This window comes from Rhinopithecus roxellana, chromosome 15 (genome assembly GCF_007565055.1).
Source record: "Rhinopithecus roxellana isolate Shanxi Qingling chromosome 15, ASM756505v1, whole genome shotgun sequence".
Lineage (NCBI taxonomy): Eukaryota > Metazoa > Chordata > Mammalia > Primates > Cercopithecidae > Rhinopithecus > Rhinopithecus roxellana.
In genome coordinates this window covers 14,772,077-14,796,472 of record NC_044563.1, presented here as the reverse complement: position 1 = coordinate 14,796,472, position 24,396 = coordinate 14,772,077, and the positions used below count along the sequence as shown (strand labels likewise).

Here is a 24,396-nt window from a genome sequence, read left to right as displayed (position 1 = left end):
ATACATATACAAAAGAATTGAGGGCCGGGCACGGTGGCTCAAGCCTGTAATCCCAGCACTTTGGGAGGCCCAGACGGGCGGATCACGAGGTCAGGAGATCGAGATCATCCTGGCTAACACGGTGAAACCCCGTCTCTACTAAAAAAATATAAAAAAAACTAGCCGGGCGAGGTGGTGGGCGCCTGTAGTCCCAGCTACTGGGAGGCTGAGGCAGGAGAATGGCGTAAACCCGGGAGGCGGAGCTTGCAGTGAGCTGAGATCCGGCCACTGCACTCCAGCCCAGGTGACACAGCGAGACTCCGTCTCAAAAAAAAAAAAAAAAAAAAAAAAAAAAAGAATTGAAAACAGAGTTTGCAAGAGGTATTTGTACACCCATGCTCATATTAGCATTATTTACAATACCCAACAGGTGGAAACAAGCCAGATGCCCGTTGACAGGTAAATGGATAAGCAAAATGTGGTCTATATACAATGGCATTTTATTCAGCCTTGAAAAGGAAGAAAATTCTGACACATACTTCAACATGTGTTGAACTTGAACCTTGAAGACATGCTAAGTGATATAATCCAGTCACAAAAGATCAAATACTGTATGATTCCACCCATATGAGGTAATAAGCGTAGTCAAATTCATAGAGATGGAAAATCAACCAGTGGTTGCCAGGGGCCGGAGGGAAGGGGAAATGGGGAGTTCATGTTTGATGGGTACAGAGTTTCAGTTTTGGAAGATGAAAAATGTTCTGGAGATGGATGGTGGCAGTGGTTGCACAATATGTGAATGGACTTAATGCCATTGAACTGCATGTTAAAAATGATGAAAATGGTAAATTTTATGTTTATTTTACCACAATTAAAAAAGAGAGAGATGCTGATAGTCTTGGTCTCTCATAATAAAGCGCTAAGAACTAAAAAATATGCTTCAGCTATTTATACTGTGTTTAGTTCCACTTTAGGTATCCCTACTTGGAAATTCTAAGGGATAATTTTTTAAAAATCGAGACAAGTACATTAAGGAAAAAGAAGCCATGTTTTTAATGGTGTGCTAATGTCACATTCAGTTACTTAGGAATATGATATTTTTTTGTTGTTGCCAAGACAGCAACAGTTGCTGTTGGAAACCACACAAAAACAGGGATACTTAAGTGAAACAAAACTCCACTCACCTGCACAAAGATGCCCTTGCTCCTATACTCCTCATGGAGGCACTGAGAGAAGAAATCTACAAAAGTCTGGGAGGGGAGTGGGAGTGAGAAGAAAACACACACATTACATCAATCTGCCTGATTTGTAGCCATGGAAACAAAAATAATAAACGAATCATTTAATGCTATAATTTCTCATCTTTTTTTCATTTCAAATGCAGAAGAGAACTTAGAAAAACACCTCAAAACCTCAAGTGGTTTTTATCTGCCACTAAATGAAGTATTATATTACCAAATATAATATCCAGATCAAATTCTGATTTAACTGGAAAAGATTCTTTTTATGCTTTTCTCCCCCCAGAAAGTTACTTTCCAAGAAAAAATATTTTTCTCTTATATAACAAAAGATGCATTTCATCTCTCCACTTGCCACTCAAACAGAAACATGACATGAAGTCCATTCAACTCTATTCTATGGGGATTTTGTTGTTGCTAAAAAGAACAGAACAAGCATCCTCTTGGTGCTTTGGGATGACAAGATCCAAGAAATACAGAGGTGAATGTGACAGCCCATCTTCTTCTGATAATACAACCTTAAATCTATTTGTAAAATACAATGTGCCATTTTTCAAATGTGAACTCAACCTCAGACTAGAAATGCAAAGAATCAAGTGACTTTTCAAGGGTCCTAATTAAGTCACAGTTTTGTATCCATGGAGTAGAACAGGTAAGTTGAAGTTCACGAATCCCTTCAAGAAACATGGCATTCATTTTAAACTTGCCTACAGTATGTTCCCAGATACAGAAAGTAGATTGTAGGGGTTGGGAGGTGGTACCAAATTGTTCAAAACACAGTAGTGACTGTTTTTTCACATGAAAAAGAAGTCAGAGGTTTTGCTTTTTTCCTTCCCTGAAATGTTTCAAGTTCTTACTGTACATATTTTTGTTTATTTTTCCCTAAAAGTCTGCTTAATTTCAACATCTGAGTGATCATTTTCCCTTCAGAGATGTATTCGATGCCTCAACAATGTATCTGAAGATGACGCCATTGACCTGCAGGCAGTAGGAGACACACTCTAAATTACTTTCCTAGCAGTAATGTGAAGAGGTTAATGGTGATACTGTATGAAATTATGACATTGTCCAGAGAGCTCTGGAAAATTCTTGTCTCACCCCAAAGGTGACAAAGAATATGTATGAATTCTGGACAACGTGGCAAAATACAATCTCGCCCAGTCTATCTTGTGCCTACTATGTACATTTACACGTTGACTGGATGCATTTCTTCTATGCTGTGTGAAGTGGACTCATTCATATATCAAATCTCTAATCTTAGACTCATTAACATCATGTTCTAATTAACTAAGCTAACTGCCTAGGTCATCTCTCTATGGAAGGCACAAGTATCACTTTCAAAATCAGTAAAGTACTGAGGGGAGAAAAACAGCATCTGTGAATCTGATATCCTGGTGTCCCATCTGTAAGTTTACAGTAAGTTTACTGTAAGTATATAGTATGTCTCCAACTCGGGTTCTTTTGAAACTCAAGTAGGGTATTTTCCTTTTCTTCTCAGTCTATTGGAAAACTGCCAAGAATAGAACTTCAGGAAAGTTAAATCTACATTAATTTCTCAGATTAAAAATTACTCCTTATTACTATATTGACATTATTTAAGAAAACACTGTTTACCTTGGTTGCAGAATAGATGGTCAACAGTGGGACGGGGAACATGCCACTGCCAGATGAAATGTTCAGAATAGCCCCTTTGGATCTAAAAAGGAAAATGTACCATGTAAAAGGAGTGAAACCACAGTATGCAGTTGTTTGTGAATTACAGATTGAGATATATAATTATTTGAAACAGAATAATGTAGCTGTTTTTCTAACACACATCTCTCCCTGCCTTTCATCAGTATGTGCTATGCTCGGTCAGTAAATGAGACATAATTCAATCAACTAAAAATAGCTCTTCCTCACGATTAGCTCATTTCCCAGTCTTAGTAATCCAGGGCATGACCAGATGAGATCTCCAGTCTCCTCAAGTTGATCTCTACCCTCTGAGGTCTTCTCTAGCCACAGTGCCAAGAATTTTTATTTACAGATCTCTTATACTCCCTGCATGCACCTTTATTTTAGCATATCAACACATACTACTTTACTGTAAGATTTAATCATTCTATGTATATAAACATTCTCTCCTCTCCCCAACAAAACCATAAGCTTCTATATATAATAGCCCACTTTCCCTCAAAATATTCCACACGGTACTGAGCACATAACCAACAGGTACTTAATAAAACTTTCTGGCAATGAGTGAATGGCTCTATCCTTTCCCTGGGTTGTAGATTCTACTTCTACTTTCGACTTCTACTTTCTCTGGGTTGTAGAGACTTGGGCACCAACAAAGAGTTGACTCTAAAATTATGTTACTCTCTAGTTCATCAAACTGTGTCTTTTGCCAAAAGGCAAAGCTCAATTGTTACTGCAACTTTTAGAGACTACTGAAAGTTAAAAAATCAAAGTTACCAGGAATTTCTAATTCTACAAAAAAGTGAAAATTAGCTTGAGAAAAGCAATGCTATAAAGATACCAGTTGTTAAAAAGTATGTATAGGTTAGGTAAAGTGTGGAATTATGGTTTAGGAATGTCACAACTACCAACTCTTCCTCTCAAATCCGTTCTTCTCAGAGGATTCCCTTTTTTCAGCCACTGCAACCTGATCCCACCCACCTCCTGTCTCCCATATTAGGTTCCTTTTCTTAACCCACTTTCTCATTGTTCTTTGTCTGAATTTACTTCCCAACGCCTTTTTAGCTCAAAAAGGGACTATAAAGACCCCCTTTATGCAAAATAATAAAGAATACATGATTAAATGGCATCTAAGTTAGTTCAGACACAAATCTTAAAGGAAATAATCCCCAAAAGTCAACCGCTCCATCTGCCAGCCTCTAGGTGAGATGCCACTTCAACCATCAAATGGAAGTGGGAGTCCTCGGCTTAGTTGTATCACTGGAAAAAGTGTTGTTGTTGTTTAACAGAAGTCCTTATTAGTATTATGTGCCTTCCTAAACTGTGAAATCCATTAAGATTTTGATGATAAAAATTACATTTCAAATTTAAAAATATTAGTAGGGTTTTGAATAAAGTTGGAAATAAGTAGCCGATGGTTTAATTATATCATTCTGGTATTTTTTGTTTGTGTTTTCCTCAGAAACAGAAAAGTCTTTTCTTTTTAAATTTTAAGGTAAGAGTTTGTATCAGGAGTTAGAACTCAACAATTCTAACATAAAAACTGGTAAATTAGCAATGAATATCTAGTCCTTTCATTTTATCTATATTTGTGAGAAATTCCTTTGATGAAACAGAAAAACCACTTTTGTTACAGGAGATTTTTAATTTAGTATTAATTTGTAATATTTAAAATATCTTTATCTTTTTTGGGGTATTGATAATGTTCAAAAATTAGACTGTGGTGATGGTTGCACAGCTCTGTAAATACCCTAAAAACCATTAAAGTATAAAAACCATGTATACTTTAATGGGTAGATTGTTCGGTATGTGAAATTTATCTCAACAAATCTGTGAAAAGAGCAAGAAAAATATTTATGACATATTGGAATGTATCACCTTTAAGCTGGGAGCAGATCCCAATCAAGTGAAAATGATCATATTGCATGTAACACAATAGGCTTTCTAAGAAGTAACCCTCAATCTTGACAAGTCAACCCCCCTCCTGTATCCTAAGCATCCTTGCAGGTATGGGTAGTATTTTATTTTCACCTTTTCTCATATAACTGGCAACAGCTATGTCCAAACTCATTCACAGCAAGTGAAGACACAACCAGTTTGAAGTAGATGCAGAAAAATGAGGCTTTCCAGTGAAACTGCAACCTATCACTGCTTGGCCTATCAGCTGGATTAAATGCTCCATTATACTCAAGTTAGCTGGGGGGGTGGTTATATGTGACCTTGAACAGAAACCTTACATTTTAAATTCCATTTCTCACTAACAAAATGCAATTTAAAAATCTGTAAAAGGTAAAATGTAACATTATCAAATGCACTTCAAAAATTAAATCTTGACCTGATCAAAACAGACCCTTAAAACTTCACTCACCAAAGCAATGATCTAAATACAGGAAAAGTCATTTAAAGCTAATAAAAGTTTCTTTCCCATATTAAAATACAATACAGATCAATTATCCGATGTCACATTCATGCAGTCATGCTCCCTTACTTGTTTGCTCCTTGAGGCAACTAAGATTTTGTTTCTCAAGTATTTTAATTCTATTGAAAACTTCTAGGAGGTGGAGTTGCTTTGAATTAGTGAAAAGTCTGAGTTTGAGGGTACTTCATACAAAATACACTATTTGCATGCTAAAACACATGAAAACAAATCTAAGACTAACAAAGGATAAAGCAAGAACGCACTCGACCTAAGTAAATAAAAGAGTAGCATTTATAATTGTACCAAAGTGACAGTAGAGAAAACAGCCCTTCTACAAATCTCTGTCCTGCCATTAAGCTCACATATTTGTCTAGCAAAAACCTTCCTCCCACACCCACACACACAACAGCGGAAAATTCTCTCTCTCTTTCTTTCCCAGGGCAATAATATTCAACTTAGTTCTGTCTGAATCATAGATAATATACTGGTATAGCCTGCCTTAATCTTTGTACTGTATACAGTATCTGTTCTCTATGTAGAAATGGTGCTGAGCATTTGGGACTGCAAGGCACAAAAGACTCGCCCTTAAAATCAACCACATTGTCTAGCTCTAATCCTCCATCTAAGCAGAATTAGTGACGTCAAACCAGTTTCCATGGCACAGCCAGACTCATGACAACTCTGTTATATCAAGCAGAAGGACAAAATGGGCTGTGCTTAATTGCACACAGAAACAAATATGAAACCAAACCCTGGTTAATCTCTCATTTTCTGGGGACTTGGGAACAATTCTAAGATTGGAAGGTACATCAAGAATTTTTGTTGAAGTTCTATAATGAAGACTCATGTTGCTCATACTTCAGCGCATTTTCTAGTTCGTTATGACAAATATCCAAATAAACAAGTCAAGCAATGTTTTCCGTGATGCAACATTCTTAATTCATCATACTGCTTACTTGCTAGCAGCCACACAACGGTGTCTCAGTGGTACAAATTACTGAGGATCTACCAGAACTAAAATGTTGTGAAAAAACCCAAAGCAGAAAACACCAATTGCTGACAGGAAAGTACCTTTTCCTATAAACATATTCTCTTTAATTACTAGTCCTCCCACAAGCCAGACATTAAACTCGCCCAACTCTAAAACTCAGTACCTCGCACTTACAGCTTCTTATAGATATGCTCTCTCATGGAATTCCCTCAGACCTGTGAAATTCCCAATAAGACTCCCTTAATTGTCACCTGGGTTAAAAAAAATTGCTAAGCCTTTATTTTATAAATGCCTTAATATTCAATCAGACTGTTGTGGTATCCTTGTCCACACCTCTGTAAAAATACTACTGTCACAGAGGACGTAATAGGTCTCCTTTGAAGTAAGTCACTGCTTTCTACCTTCCTCAGAAACCTCATCACTGTCCCACAGCGCAGGTGGGAAGACAGACGTGCTGCTGTGAGGAACCGAAACTGCAGGGTCAGTCCTAGTGGGGACTGCTAACTGCATACAGAATTTGATGGTAGCCAAGGAAGAATGTACAAAAAAAAAAAAAAAAAAAAAAAAAAATTCCATCCCAATTCTTCACATTTCCACTTCATATCAAGTAGTACAAAAGCAGGCTCTTGAGGGGGAGGGTTGTCATTATATATATATTTTAAAGCTTAAACATAATACTGAAATTGGCACAGACAGTTCTCTAACAGACTCTCAAGAAGACTGAGAAACCTATAAAAATAGAGATCTATGTCAAAAAGAATCTTGGAACACAGGGGTCAGGTGTATAATTAGAACCAGCAATCCAAATACTTACATTGTACAAATATTGCTTTGTGGAAGAAAGTTTGCAAACATTTAGCACATGAAAGAGAATTACCTGCCCTAAAACACCATAACATGTCATAATTCCACCTTAAGCAATACAGTTATGAAAGGGGCTATTTTTAGCTGTCCCACGGTTGTTATGGCAACCTCCTCCTGGCTCCAGCTGTACACAATGTTTATAATTCCAGGGAAGTAAAAAGAGCAACTTTTCTCTATAATGTAATTATGTACTTTCTACATCTATGGTAACAATACCTTAGTTTGATTATAGATACTTGTTTAGTGATAGTCAATTGGCCCTAGGCTATAGTTCTAGAGGGTTTGGAAAATCTCATACATCAGAGGTGGAACCAGTGGAAGGAAAACAACAACAAAGGATCACAATAAAGGACTGCTGTTACTCAATGGAGATACTAACGCTATGGAAACCAGCCATAGGAAATAAGCCACTTGGGGATGGTGTAAAGAGCAGGCTATAATGAAACCACTTATAATGTGTAAGGTAAGCATGCTTTCAAGATGATGTGCTAACTTGGAGTTTTTCTCTCCTCTTTGGGCACACAGCTAACATTTCTGGCCTTCTGTGCAGTAGTTGTAGCCTATGACTGAGTTCTGCACAATGAAATGTGGGTAGAAGTGAAACTTCCCTTAAAACCATCTTTACTCTCTTTTCTTTCATCTGTCAGCTGGATGCAGAGAACTCCAAGATCCTAGAAAATTATGATGCCCCTAGATGGAAAGAGCCGCAGATCCCTGAATGACAGGTAGAGAGGGGAGGGAAAAGTAAACCTTTATGTGTTAAGCCACTGAGATTTGGGAGTGGTGTGTTTCAGCAGATAGCTTACCTTGACTGACACATCTAGTAACTAAGTTCTTTAATTCAAGTAGACATAGACATTCCTTTTCCTAACCAAAAGTATTGATTCATAAAATCCACATATATTTCTCACCAGTTCTTAACAAGTATCAAAATGGTAATGCGGTGTCAGGTTCAGTCATAGCTTCTGATAACTTTCCACCATTTCTCAGCCTCAATTTAAAATTAACTTGATCATTCCTTTTTTTTTTTTTTTTTTCCGAGACAGGGTCTTGCTCTGTTGCCCAGGCTGGATGCAGTGGTGCTATCTTGGCTGACTGCAACCAGCGCCTCCTGGGGTTCAAGTGATTCTCGTGCCTGAGCCACCCGAGTAGCCGGGATTACAGCTGTGTGCCACTGCACCCAGCTAATGTTTTTGTACTTTTAGTAGAGATGGGGTCTTGCCATGTTGGCCAGGCTGGTCTTGAATTCCTGGCCTCAAGTGATTCACCTGCCTCAGCCTCCCAAAGTGCTAGGATTATAGGCATGAACCACTGCACCAGCCTCAACTTGATTTCTTAAAAGGCAAGGATCCAACTCATCCACAATACACTTGACTCAATGAATGCCTATTGAATGGATGGACTGTCTTTTTATGCATTGCTTTTATGTAATGCTCCAGCTGTGATCATGGCTGTCAGGTCTACAGAGATAGCAGTGAAGTTCCCAGTTCCTTGGTTTTGTATTATTTACTAACTGTATAGCTTCACAGCACTCCATCTCTTTGGGCCTCTATTTTTTCATCTGTCAAATGAGGGAGGTTACTGTCAATTAATTTAATGCACTGGATTTCTATGACTCTTTGACTCTAAGACTTTATACTGTAAAATGATTTTGCAACCATTATCTCTTTTGATATGGTTTTCATCAATGCAATTAAAAATTCCTTTCACAATACCTCTGTGGTTTATAAGTGTTTCTTTTTTAATGGACAGATTTACTATTCTGAATTAATGCCATGTTACCTGCAGATGTCAAAACTAGGATTAAGGGGAGGCCCAAATTTAATCTCTCCTGAGTTCTACTTTGCCCCAACTCTACTATCTTCTAGGGTTCTGGTCTGGTCTAACCACTGCCATTTATGTATCTGACCATCAGGAGTCCACTCCCACTGGCACCTAATAATAGGCAGTTTGAAGATTCTAAAGGGAAGTGTTACTAAAATAAAACAATTAAAATACACAAAATCGTGTATAAGCACCTTTGCTGAGAAACCATTTTTTAACCAGTCCCTGTAGATGTTCAACAAATGGATTCCTAACCTCAGTTTCCTCATCTGTACAATGGTGGGAGGCTATCAAAGTTAAATGAGTTAACATTTACTAAGTTCCTGGCACTTACTATATACTCAGTAAACATAAGCTGTAATCCCTGCCTGGAGTGGGTCATAGAGGTTTCCTAACAGAAGTATGGTCCTTGGGTCTTCTCTTTTCGAAGCTGTGATTCCTCTGGGTCTCTTCCAAACTCATAGTTATTTTGCAGAAAAAAAGATGACTACGATGCCCTAAATTCAGCAAATGATTGAGCTAGCTCAGGATGCAAGCCCAAATTTTTTTAGCAGCTTTTCTTTGAAGGCCTAGACATCACTCAGGTTTTTCCAAGGAAGAAACAGCTTAATTACAATTTTACACTTCATGCTATTTCAAATAACAGAACTCTACAACATATTTCTCAATCAAAATGAAGACATTCAGCACGTACTAGCAGAACCAATTCAAACTGGAACAAAGATGGGGCAAGTGGACATTGCCTTTTCCTCCAAGGGTTGGTTTGACATCTTATAATCACTTTATATAACATGCTTAAGTTCCTCATACAGCCATTCGCCCAGTTAAAAGTGAAAAACCAGAGGAAGAGGTCTTGCTTAATCCAACTCTACTGATTTTGGCTTTGAGAGAATACAGCTTTAAGAAGGTATTCCCGGGAATATCCCAGGAACTCTATCCACCCCCTCAGAATAGCAGGCAATTGAGTTAGTGATGGTGACTCAGGCAGGCTTTTTTATCCTGATCTAAAGGAACCACTACAACCCTAGAGAGAGAAATAAAAAGGGAATCGAGTGGAAAAGGCCTCCACCACCGATGACTCATGCTCTACTGTGACTCGCCTGGCACATCACTCTGTGGCTAAGACATGGAGGCTTGGTTCATTAGTCACTTCAGTGATTTTTTCAAAGCAAGGATTCTCCCTCTAAATAATCATGAGCTCTGCTTCCACAGTGTTTGTGTGTGAGCTTGTGACTCACCTTTCCACCATGCCAGGCAGTACCAATTGTGTCATCTGCAAGAGAGAAAGCAAAACATTCATGATGGCCGAGGATGCAGGCAACAGGAAAAGAGTGAAGAAAACTCACCCACACTAAAAAGAAGAGAATCATGAAACCATTCACCACTTCTACAGACAGCAGGTTATTTTCTATACTCTAGAATGTGACTGTGTCAAGAGGGCATAAAAAGGAACCAGCTGAAATTACTGGAGAGAACACAGGGAATACTTTCAATGAACTTGGCTAAAATTAGTCTTGCCTGAAATGTAATACTGGCACAGAGTTCTTCAAACAATGAAGGATTTACAGTGAAAATCTATGTTTCCCAAAATGCATTCTCAGAAAAGAATATATGTTATCAGAAGAAATATCCTGCTTACCAAGATGACTTAAGCTTTCTAATCTCAAGAGCTCACATAAACTTTTCCAGCCAAAAAGTCTTTAAAAGAATGCCATAAAGTGATATGTTGGCAAAGAGTAAATGTATCTTCACATTCATTTCTCTTGTTGCTCTAGTTAGCTGTAAGTAAAACTCATCCTTAAAGAGAGTTAAGATGTGATCTCTAATAACCAACAACGAAAAGGTGACATCTGCATTTTTTAAGGACTTCATAATTGTTGACTAAATACATATAATGAGAGGGGCTATTTCTAAACTCTGTTTTGATACATTATTAACCAAGAAAAGTTCAGAAGTCCAATGGTTTAGTCAAAATCACCTCATAGTTAAATACTGAGGTTGTAACATAAATTCCTGACTCCTAGATATCATCAGTTCTCTAATAAACAGATGCTGTTTTATAATAATAAGGTTTCAATGCATGCTATGCCTAGAAATTTTATTGTTTCGATCTTGAATAATACTTCATATTAATTAAAGTAGATAGCATTCTGATGAGAAGGGAATTTTGTTTTCCTAGAAATATTCTGAGAAAGAAAATGCCATCCAGATTTAACAAGGTAAATTCTGCTATGTGGACATCCAATCCAGATGTATCATGAACAGCTTTGTATGGTAGTACAGACAGATGTACATTAGGCATATTAACAGTGGTGGAGTATTTTATTGTAAAGGATAGATTATACAAAACCCTAACAGTATTTGAAAACATTTTTTTTTTAAATTTAGCACATTTCATCAGGGACCATAATGCTTAACTAAAATGTTATCAAGAGTTCCCCCAGCATTTTGTGAAGGGAAGCTATAATTCAGTTCTCCAAAGTCCTGAGATCACCGGAAACAGAATGAGGAAGGAGACTGGTAATAAAAATGTCTTTACCCAGGTGTGTGTGTGTGTGTGCGCGCGCGTGTGTGTGCATTTGTATTAAGGAAATGAGATCTGTTAACTACAAAGCAGCTAAGTGGAGTCCAGAAAGGGTAGCCACTGCCTGTTTGGCTCTCTTAAACAGGCTTTCTTCTATTTCTAGTTAGAATAGTGGGGGCAGGGAGATGGGGGAATATCAGGAGCTATTTTTTCCCTTATACCATATGCATGTCATGTATATATTAAATGTCTGCTTTCTGAATGCCTAAAGTTATCTAGAAAATCACGAGACAAAACAAAACCCCATAACATAAAACCATACTTACAAAATTATGCCAATGGGATGCTAAACATTAAATGTTTCCTTCGTCAAGAGGTCTTTTATGTAGGGATATGTTCAAAATACACTCTTTATGTATATGAATTAAAACTCAAGAAGTTTTAATAACTTGACATAAACACTGATTTCAACTCCTGGCTATTAAAGGCCAGAAATATTTGTTGAATGCCCAATGACTAGATGATTCATCAGCAAAGACACAAGTTCTCCCCTGCAAAAGTTAATTTCTTTCTCATAGCTCATGAGCTCCTCCTTTTACATTCTGACTCTAAATTCTCTCTCCTTGTCATAAAATGTAACATCTTTTTAAAATCTGTCAAATAATAACAATGAAAAGCCTGAGAAAAGTTAACCTGAACTCTGCATGCTTTTATCAAATTGATCAATGCCTTCATCTATATTGAAATTATCTTTCCTTCTAATCAGATTATGTCACAATAAATTCAATTTCAAGCCTTCTTTATTTGAGTATATATATACAAATCATTATGTTCAGATCAAATTAAATTTTCTCTAACACCAAATTTTTGTAGGATTTTTAGCTAAGCTATTAGCAGAGTTATCTGTATGCATCAGTTGGTATCTTGATATTTGGTTATTTATACAAATATACCAGGCATTTCTGTGAAATCTCACTATCTGAACTCCGTTTCACAGCTCACAAGCTGTTTCTGGAGTTAACTCAATGCTAATTTTAGGCCATCTGTAGGTGATAATTGCTGTACCAGAAAAATTTTTGTTCCTCTTAACATACTTCTAAAAAAAGGTTACCGTAACTTGCAAGTTCAGTGGTTAAGAATATTAGACAAGTAATAGTAAACGTGATTTCCAGACCCATTTTCTTCCCTGTGGAACTGTTTCCAAAAGTGTACAGCAAACAAATTTTAATTTAATTCTTTCCTAAGAAGTAGACAAAAGTTTCTACAATAGTGCTTCTACAACAATGAGAGTGTGAAATCCTTGTCCTTGCAGGAAAAGTGTTTACTATTTATATACATATATATTTTCAGTGACAGCATCATTAATCCTCACTACAAGAAAATCCTAGATGCCTAGAATCTAAAGGGTATAGTTTAATATATATGTTATATCACACTTAAGGTATTGTTATCACTTTATATGCAAGCAAGTCAAAAAGTATACAAATATATGAGGAAAAATGAATGTCTTGATGACAGTTAAGTTTAGAATTTGATTCAATGTCAAGAGTAAAATATTTACTAGTATTTACTGGTACAGCGATGTATATTCTGGCTGGGAAGTAAGTAAGAGGCTTACTTAGTTCATACAAAATCAAAATCAATACTATTAGATTATCTAGATAATTAGATTATTCAGCAACAATGCATTGGCTGGCCTAGAAAATCCTTGAAAATATTATATTAAATGTAACCATCTGTGGTTATGACTAAAAGTGACTTATTTTCTTCTTAGTGTTTGTATATATTTCTCATACTTTTGTCAACAATCTTGCATTGTTTTTACAATTAGAAAAGCCCCCGCAATCTTATTTCTAAAAAAAACCTAATTTGAATAAAACTTTTTCTCTTTTACTCCTGTAGTATCAGTAATAAACAGTTTGTAGAAGGAACTTTATTTTATACCCAGGAGCCAATGTAGATTTTCCCACTCATTAATTTAGTATGAAAAATGATCCAATTTAACGTTGTGTCACGTAACCTTTGGCATTTGGTCATTTTTAAGAGAGAACAGTACGAGAAAATATGATTGCATAATGTTCAAAAAGACAATCAAAAGCTCAAATTAAAAGATTACATTAAAATTCAAGATGCTTTAATCACCTGTATTATCATAATATATATGTAGAGAATAAAGTATAACAATTCACCCTGGAATCCAGGTAAAGCCCCAGGAATCCAGGCTATTCATACCCGAAATTAGGATACCACAAATAGCCACTTTGTCCACCTCTGCCCTCCCTCTACCCCAAAGAAACCTGCTTACCATGAATAGGATCTGAATTCAAGTAACTAAAAACGTACCCACACAATTTGGAAGAAAACCATCTCTTAGATGCAAATACCTTAAACAAGTTTTCAACTGTAATCATTAACAGTAATTTTTCAAAATCACAGTATAACAGTGAAAATAATTACAGAAAGTGACAACCATGTTACACAATGCCTGTTTTGGAGAAATTAGATGGTAACTCCATTGAAAATCATGCTACAATGACACAGCACACATTTCCTTCGGCAAACTGTATAATTTGAGCACCGTGGTAAAAAAGAACACAACTTAATTAGAAATTCTTAGACTCTCACCTGTATAGCTAACAGAATATTTACTGCACAGGGGGTGGAGAGCTTAATTAGATAAAGTTTCTAAAAGTGCTTTGAGATCTCCAAGTATTATTTGGTTTTCCTTTATATTAATGTTAAGTTTTTGTGAAAGTTGAGTCCCCCCTTGCCATTTTCCCAGCCCCATATTACTTAACCTTAAATTCAACACTATATCATTCAAAACAAAATTTTTCCTTTTGTAATAAATATGGTTTGATCTACATTAATTTATCAAAAGAAAAAGAACTTTTCAGAACAAAGAGCTCCATGCCAATTAATAATGATTCCAAAGCCGTAATTTATAAACTCTAAACAAAATTTTTAAAAAGAATGGATATACCGGCCGGGCGCGGTGGCTCTCGTCTGTAATCCCAGCACTTTGGGAGGCCGAGGTAGGCGGATCACGAGGTCAGGAGATCGAGACCATCCTGGCGAAGACAGTGAAACCCCGTCTCTACTAAAAATTAAAAAAAATTAGCCGGGTGTGGTGGCGGGCGCCTGTAGTTCCAGCTACTCGGGAGGCTGAGGCAGGAGAATGGCGTCAACCCGGGAGGCGGAGCTTGCGTTAGCCATCGCGCCACTGCACTCCAGCCTGGGCAATAGAGTGAGACACCGTCTCAAAAAAAAAAAAAAAAAAAAAAAAAAAAAAAATGCGTATACCATCATACACAGTTTTTCTAAGTTTCACATACTATATATAGTATGCTATGAGCTTCCAATACCTAAATTTTTCCAAAATAAGCTAACTTCTCACAAGTGACAGGTTTGGGGAGGAGAAAATAATTTCTAAAGTTCTCAGAGATTTTTCATTTTCATTCGTATATAAGGCGTTTATCCTATAACCTAGCTTCCTTTGGAGCTGAAAAGAACATCAGTACCAATCTATAACTACTCCCTCATTTTGGAAAGAAGAAAGCAATGCAGAGTGGTTATCGTGCCTTTTGGCAAAACCATCATTTTGTAGTTATGCCTGAGGTAGCCCATTACTATGACACTCTAAGGACTAAATGTATCCAATAATTTGTAATTTTTTAGGAACATAATGATAACTAATTTCAAAATGAATTAAGACTAGCTATTAACTTGGAATGCCTTCATCTAGAAAAGCCATGGATGGAGATCAGTGGTGAGGGTTTTACTCTCCTTCCCATAATTTATCATATTCCTAATGCTGTTAAATTCTTGAGGCAGGGTGCCGGGATGCATCCTTAACATAATCCCTAAATGAAATACAATTAGACTGCTGAACGGAGACTGGTCTCATGGATTTTCAAATTAATAGAGGGCTCCCCCTACTGGCATTGTGTCACATGCCAGAGGCAAATCCAGGTGAAAAAAACAAATGTTTCTGTGCTTTTCACTCATCTGTCCATTCATCTAAACTTTTATCATCTACTCCATGGGCAGTGCATCGCATAAGGCACTTCTGGCTAAGTGACATACAATGAATACACTGTGGTATAAAAAGGAAAAAATATATTTTCAAAAACCATGCAAAGGGCCTCATACTCTTATTTCAGAGAATCATGGGGTAGAAGATGCCATAGTCTAAATGTTTGTGTCCCCCTTCTCCAAAATTTTTTTTTTTTTTTTTTTTTTTTTTTTGAGACAGGGTCTTGCTCTGCCAGCCAGGCTGGAGTCCAGTGGCACAATCTTGGCTCACTGCAACCTCTGCCTCCTGGGTTCAAGCAATCCTCCTGCCTCAGCCTCCTGAGTAGCTGGGACTACAGGTGTGAGCCACCACCCTCGGCTAATTTTTGTACTTTTGGTAGAGACAGGGTTTCGCCATATTGACCAGGCTGGTCACGAACTCCTGGGCTCAAGTGATCCTCCTGCCTCAGCCTCCTGAGTAACTGGGATTACAGGCGCATGCCACCATGCCCAGTTAAATTTTCTATTTTTGGCTGAGACGGGGTTTCACCATGTTGGCCAGGCTGGTCTCAGACTCCTGGGCTCAAGTGATCCACCCGCCTCAGCCTCCCAAAGTGCTGGGATTACAGGCATCAGCTGCCGCACCCAACCCCTGCCCCACCAAAATTTGTATGTTGAAACCTAATCCCCAATATGGTGACATTAAGAGGAGAGTGGGGCCTTTGAGAAATGATTACATCATGAGGGTTCCACCCTCACACATGGGATTGGTGCCCTTATAAAAGAGGCCTGAGGGAACTTGTGTGCCTCTTCTGCCACATGAGGACATGGCAAGAAGGCTCCATCTATGAAGAATGGAGTCCTCACCCGACACCAAACCTGGTGGGGCACTGATCTTAGACTTCCCAGCCTCCAGAACTCTGAGAAATAAGTTTATGCTCTTTATAAACTACCCAGTCTAAGGCATTTTGTTACAGCAGCCCAAAGGGACTAAGACAGAAGAGATTAATTTAGTCGATGTCATTCTAATCCTTCAATTTCTCCAAGCAGTTATTCCGTTTGAATAGATTGAACACTTGGAGTCGCCTGGAACAGAAGAACCCAAACTCCAGTGCCTGAAAGGGTCAGAGAGGTAATGTAAATGAGTGAGAGAAGTCAAACAATAGGGACTGGTGGGGACTGTGGCAATCTAGAGAGCTGTAGGCCTAACTAACTGCATATATCCAAAAGCTACTCAGCTCTAGTCACTTGGTGCCATGTAGTAATTCAGGTCTGTGTTACCCAATTTTCAGATGTTTCCCAAGAGAAGTTAGAAATCTGGGTGTAAAATTTCCTAATTTTGAAAACTGAGCCAGTCAAAATGTGTTTGTCAGCCACATCTGGCACACAGACCAACAGTTTACAACCTCTGACCCAGCATACTCACCTTCTGCCTCTTCCACTTCTGGCAGATTCAAAGATTAGGAAGTTCTCACAATGTACTTTAGTATAAATATCGAATGATTCAAGTTCAACCTTCTAGAGCTACATAAAATCAGTGTGACCCTTATTCCCAAAGAACCTGAACTAAAACTAGAATTTTCAGTTTTTAAAAAAGCATTCATTTATTATTATTTCTTAGAATAAAAAAAAAAATGTGTTGTGCACCTGACGTATGTGAGGCCCAGGGTAGGATTCAGCAGGAAAGGAAAAGGACATGATACCAACCCTCATGGTGCTTACAATCTGTAGAAAGGCTCTAAACTGAAAAAGAGACTCAATCTAAGAAAAACTCTAGTCCAGGCATGGTGACTCACACCAGTAATCCCAGTACTTTCGGAAGCTGAGGCAGGAGGATTGCTTGAGGCCAGGAATTCCAGTCCAGCCTTGGGCAACATAGTAAGTCTCCATCTCTATAAAAAATTTAAAAATTAGCTAGGCATGGTGGTGCATGCCTGTAGTCCCAGCTACTCAGGAGGCTAAGGCAGGAGGATCGCTTGAGCCCAGTGGTTTGAGGTTACAGTGAGCTATGATAGTGTCACTGCACTCCATCCTGGGTGACACAGTGAGACCCTGTCTTAAAAAAAGAAAAACACAAAAACAAAAACAAAAACAAAACAAAAAAAAGAAAGAGTCTAAAAATGAAATGCTCAGTGAATGGAAGACATGCAGTGGGCACGTGACAGTCCGGAGGGTTCAGAAAGGCGCCCTATCCACACCCACCCCTAATAAGAAATGGTTTCAAGCCCCCATCTTGGTTGAATGTCTGATGAAGGAAGAACTAAATGATAAGCCTTTGCTTTAAGTATTATACTGACCCCCCAAAAAAGTAAAAAATTAAATTAATATAAAAACATTAAATCTCAAATTGATTTAAAAAAAGTAAAAAGAAATTAATTTATAACCCCTGCTTGAGATGCTCTTCCCCATTCCCAAATAAAGCAAACAACAAAACACAACAGTATTTCACAATATGTGGAGGCTGTTAATATATTTCACTTTGGGCTGCACCCCCATCCGTTTTCTTCTCTGCTCTAAGAAAAAGGTAATAAAGAAGGTCAGAACATCCCCTCTATTTGTCAGAATGGTGGCCTGGACATTTCCTCAGAGGTTCAGCTGTAGGCAGGGCCATTCTCTAGCTTCCACCTCATTCACTAAGTGCAGCAGCAGTTTTACGATCCAGCATCACCTGAAGGAATGGTTTTCCCACCTTTCCATAGGCGCCACAGGCAGTTCAGGTAATACTGTTTGGACAGTGCTTATCTGAAAAGGAGTGAAGAGTCTAGGGTCTCTTGAGGTCTGAAAATTGTGAATAAAAGAATTAAAGAATAATCTGACCCAGAAAAGTAAGGCAACCCCAAATTTGGTAGCTGTTAAAACAAGTGATCTCAAATCAGAAACAAACGGCACAATATTTGTTTTAGAATCTGTCTTGGGACTGATGTGAAGCTCAGTGTACACCCTGTTTGAAATGAAACCTACATTTGTCTGCCTCTGGAGTTGCAGCACTTCTCCCATTCTCCATGATTTCTCTAATAGCAATCAATAGTGGTCTAATAATTTCATTTGCAAGCTCTCTCAGTATTCTGGGATGGAAATCCCTCCAGGTATGAAACTAGAACTATTTTTAGAAAAGTGTGGTTCAATGTCTTGAGGTTCAATTGTCTCTATACTCCACCATTTCTGGGATAAAGGTCATTGCTCTTGATGAGAAATAAGATGTATCTTAGATTTTAGTCACAGAGCATCTGCAATCAGAAGAAAGCCCTGTCTAGTAGGACTTCTCTTACAGTTTGAGACTGATCTACCTGCCATGTTGGTTACCCACATAGAGTTTCTACATCAGTTAACTGTATGCAGGCAGGGAAGAGGAACAAGACTAAATTTATCCCTGAAGAATTTAAGAGTAAAACTGGAAAAGCAGGCAACAAGGCTTCGAAACATCCCTCGTAAAGGAAAAGCCCATTGAAGTGAGCCACTGAGAGGGAAGAAAGGAATAAACTCAAAATACTGGACAAGATCAAAAAGTAAAACCATCAGATAAAACTGGAGAACTAAGTGGCCTGGAAGAACTGCTTATGATTAAACATCAAGGGTCTATAGTCAAAACTTTCTGATTAATATTTCTTCCCCAATATTTTTCTGGCCACATCACTACCATTTTATCTGGTGGTGACCAGCAATTTCTTTGGTCTCAGGATATTTCACTTCTTTCATTCCTCTATTGAAACATGGAACTTTTACAACATGGAGTTTTACAATCATCTGACCTACTGATCCAGAACATAAATATGTGGGTCTGAAGGAGTGTAAAGCCAGGTAATTCAATGTTCATGGCACACTACAGACCTTACAATAAGATGCTGGGGCCCTTCTCAGCAAACATCTCCAAAGTAGGGACACAAGCCCAAAGTCACAAGGCCAAGCTGATTTCACCAATCTCTCCTGGAACACTCCTCAGCCAGTTATTCCCTGTCATGTAGTGTAGTGAGGAGATAAAACCTGGCCCAACACTGATGGTGAGAAGAGGTTGTTCTCTTCCTTATACAGGTCTTTTCTGAGAAAGTCATTGTGGCGTTAGGCTGCAGACATCCATGCCCCAGTTCCCCTGATGTCCAGCCACAATAAAACCTTTGGAGATTCTGTAGCTGCACCAATTTTCATCTTCTTTTAAGTTACCCCAGGGCTCCAAACAGCCATTGCTACTGAAAATGTGGCCCTGTCCCTGGCAACGTAACACAGTCAACTAAAGAACAATAGGTGTAATTCATCCAAATATATTATAGGGCAAATCACAGCAGCATCAAAGAGCCCTAAACCTGGGAGCGTTACACACAAAATTTCGTCAAGGTGAATGCCTTTCTCTCAGTAAAAATAAGAAAAACACATGCATCATAAAACACCTATTACCATGTCATTCTGCCATTAGAACTGCCTTTCTAAAACATAGATCAGATCACACCTTACATCTGCTTGAAGGCTTTCTGTGGCTCTCTAGCCTGTTGAGCACAGCACTCAAGCACTTGCACAATCATGCCCTAACTTCCTTTTCTTACCTGCTGGTTAGCCACTGCACATCACTCACCTCCCACTGCTCCAGTCAAGCCATTTCCATATCTGAATGGTCACCAGTCAACTGTGCTCAGAGATGTCAACTACATTGATTCTGCATATAGTACAACAAAAACTAATTGGCTAAGCCTCCAGATGGTATTAATTCCATGATCCATTGATTCCATACCTTGAGAGTTTTGATTTGTTTTCTATTAGACATACATTTCACAAAGGAACAGGAAAATTCAGATTCATACTAAAGATGAATGAAGGGATGCTTATTTGGCTCCATGAAGAAGTGCTTTAAATAGCAAACTCCCTTAGTGCTTTTTAAATGGGATTAGGTTTGCAAAATAAAGCTTATGTATAAAAATTGTAAGTAGATATCCAGTTCTGCCAATGATACTTACCATCAATATGGCATGCAAGTGTTTAATAAATTAGCATTTGTCTCCACTAAATCATTTCATGGGAACAAGTATATATGCCAATGTCAATAAAGAATGAAGAAGAGGAAGGATGAAGAGGTGGGAGAAGCATTTTATAATTTGTCAAGATATTAAAAATCATATCTCATTTTTATTTCGTCATTATATTTAAAACACTGAAAGTTACTCTATGGTGCTCTTCGATTTGTGCTGTTTTATCCATACTTTCCCCCATTTGGTCTTTAAGCAGAGGCTCACCGTGATGACCACTGAACATGCTGATCTGTGCTCAGATGCTGCATGAAGGATAAAGTCTGTGACCATGAATCACAGCAGGATGACTGATTCTCACAGATTAAGGCCAGGACCTTGGCTTTCTATCATTAGTTTTCTGCAGACTGCAAGCCAAGGGATGGCATGTTCATAGAGACAGAAGAGGCCAGGGTTTTACACCATAAGAGTATACAAACATGTAAGTGTAGACAAGCAGGAGATTATAAGAGAAAATACTAATGGATCTAAAGTAAATGGCTTACATGGTTTATCTGACAGAGGCGTTAAAATTATCAGAAGACTACTCTGAAATTAGTTTTAACAATTCTAGAAAATAAAACTGAAACAAACATATTTTATCATTAACTCAGCACAAGATATTATGAAACACATGTACATTGTTTTTAACACTTATTATTTTCAAGCACTTGGCCAAATGTACCAGAAAAGGTATATCAAAATAATAGTACACATTGGTCATTTCAAAAGGCAAAAATTATAAAATATATAAGTTGTAGACTAGAAGTGATATTAACTTTGATCAAAAACCTTTGCTTGCTAAAAAATAAAGTCATAGTTCCACATATTATTAAAATCTGTATCAGCTCTGAGTTTAAGAACAACAGTAACATTTTGAGAGCCCTTAAAATGATCTTGGGACTATTAGATATATTCCTGTTAGCCATGTTTTAAAAGCATCAATTTTGTGCATGAGAGTCTTAATCCAGACTCACTCACAGGTCCACTTGTAATTAGTTTACCTCACTTAAACTGAATCTTACATGAGAAAAAAACTTGGCTAATAACAACAAAGTTAAACATTGAGTTAAACATGTTTTGAATTTCCTTAAACTAGTATATATGAGTTATTGAAAATGGATTTGGCTTTCTATGAGTATGTTCAAATTTCAAGTATCTGATACTGCCCATGAGAATTCTGCCTCAGGCAATTTTTTTTCACTGCTCTGGTATGTATAACCAAGGTACAGTATATTTTTATAGTTACTAATACAATATAAGAAAAAAAGGTGTTGAGATGCTCATACTCGCTAAGTATTCCTTCTTTTGGCAGGTATTGGCTTGTTGTTTTTTGTTGGCACATACGTGTGACATGACTATAACACGTGCTTAGCAACTAGCAACCAGACAAGTTATTATGAGTGACTATTAAAAATCACACCCATTACTTTATAGTTCCATATTCCCCATACAATGCTTTATCACAACATTTAAGTTCCTCAACTGAAAAGAACCACGGGGAAGACAAAATGGAAACAATTTATCAGTGACAAATAGAGTGTGGATTAAGTCTTTGTAAAAATAAGTCACCAGCCTAAGTTTTTGTAGTCCCAATACCTACCACAGTGCTTGCACATAGAAGGCATTTAATAAACAAAAAGCATTTAATAAACTACAAAACACTGCTGAAAGAAATCATAGATGACACAAACAAATGGAAACACATGCCATGATCATGGATGGGTAGAATCAATATTGTGAAAATGACCATACTGCCAAAAGCAATCTACAAATTCAATGAAATTCCCATCAAAATAACACCGTCATTCTTCACAGAACTAGAAAAAACAATCCTAAAATTCATATGGAACCAAAAGAAAGTCCACATAACCAAAAAAAAAAAAAAAAAAAAAGAAAAAAGAAAAGAAAAAGACTATGCAAAAAGAACAAATCTGGAGGCATCACATTACCTGATTTCAAACTACACTGTAACGCCATAGTCACCAAACAGCATGGTACTGGTATAAAAATAGGCACACAGACCAACTGAACATAATAGAGAACCCAGAAATAAAGCCAAACACTTACAGCCCACTGATCTTCAATAAAGCAAATAAAAACATAAAGTGGAGAAAGACACCCTATTTAACAAATGGTGCTGGGATAATTGGCTAGCCACATGTAGAAGAATGAAACTGGATCCCTGTCTATCACCTTATACAAAAATCAACTCAAGGTGGATCAAGGACTTAAATTTAAGACCTGAAACTATAAAAATTCTAGAAGATACCATTGGAAAAACCCTTCTAGACATTGACTTAGGCAAGGATTTCATGACCAAGAACCCAAAAGCAAATGCAATAAAAACAAAAATAAATAGTTAGGACTTCATTAATTAAACTAAACTCTTCTGCATGGCAAAAGGAACATCAGCAGAGTAAACAGACAACCCACAGAATGGGAGAAAATCTTCACAATCTATGCATCTGACAAAGGACTAATATCCAGAACCTACAATGAACTCAAACAAATTAGCAAGAAAAACACAAATAACCCCATCAAAAAGTGGGCTAAGGATATGAATAGACAGTTCTCAGAAGACATATGCAAATGGCCAACACACATATGGAAAAATGCTCAGCATCACTAATGATTAGGGAAATACAAACCAAAACTACAATGCCATACCACCTTACTCCAGCAAGAATGGCAGTAATTAAAAAATCAAAAAATAATAGGTGTTGGCATGGAGGCAGTGAACAGGGAACACTCATACACTGCTGGTAGGAATGTAAACTAGTACAACCACTATGGAAAACAGTGTGGCGATTCCTTAAAGAACCAAAAGTAGAACTACCATTTGTTCTGGCAATCTCACTACTGGGTGTTTTCACAGAGGAAAAGAAGTCATTATATAAAAAAGATACTTGCAGATGCAAGTTTATAGCAGCACAATTCACAATTGCAAAAGCGTGGACCCAATCCAAATGCCCACCAATCAATAAGTGGAGAAAGAAACTGTGAGATATATATATGTATATATATATATTATATATATATGGCATATATATACGTATATATATATGATGGAATACTACTCAGTCATAAAAAGGAATGAATTAATGGCATTTATAGCAACTTGGATGAGACTGGAGACTATTATTCTAAGTGATGTAACTCAGGAATGGAAAACCAACATCCTGTGTTCTCACTCATAAGAGGGAGCTAAGCTACTAGGATGCTAAGGCATAAGAATGATACAATGGACTTCGGGGACTCAGGGGAAAAGGATGGGAAGTGGGTAAGGGATAAAAGACTACAAATTGTGTGCAGAGTGTACTGCTCAAGTGATGGGCGCACCAAAATCTCACAAATCACCACTAAAGAACTTACTCATGTAACCAAACATCACCTGTTCCCCAATAAACTATGGAAATAAAAAATTAAATAATTAAATAAAATAAAAATAAATGAAAAGTCAAATCATACAAGCACCTGCTTGGTCTTCAGTTCTTTACACTTTCTGAAGAAATAAGTTAATAGACCACTTTTATCTGGAATACATGTATCTGCATCTAAACAAGAGTAGATGCAGGTGAACAAGCTGATTATGTCAGTGTTTTTAAATAGAAAGAACCAAAAAAGGATGACATCTTTATAACGAGGCTGCTTACCTTACAAACAGAAAGAATATTAATATTTATCATTTTCTTGATCACCTGCAAAAAAATTGAGAATTTTATATATACTTGATGATGAAAGTGACCCTATTAAATATCTACTTAGGCAATCTAGAGAAGCATTAAATATTTCTCCAGATATTACAGAGATTTTGGAAAAATGACAAGAGCTGGGGTAGAGAGGCAGATTTTATTTTACTCTCAGTGTTATACTTT

At 37.4% G+C, this 24,396-nt stretch overlaps 1 protein-coding gene across 1 annotated transcript in view; it reads right to left on the bottom strand.

Moving 5' to 3' along the window:
* The window catches only part of HSD17B12 (hydroxysteroid 17-beta dehydrogenase 12), a 171,863-nt gene that overhangs the window by 15,509 nt on the left and 131,958 nt on the right, over positions 1–24,396 (bottom strand). The window contains exons 6-9 of the mRNA XM_010378061.2: positions 24,175–24,219; positions 10,228–10,262; positions 2,832–2,913; positions 1,164–1,229 (exon numbers count right to left, since the gene is read on the bottom strand). Of these exons, the coding sequence (XP_010376363.1) occupies positions 1,164–1,229; positions 2,832–2,913; positions 10,228–10,262; positions 24,175–24,219 (228 nt within the window). The remainder of the gene's footprint in view (positions 1–1,163; positions 1,230–2,831; positions 2,914–10,227; positions 10,263–24,174; positions 24,220–24,396) is intronic.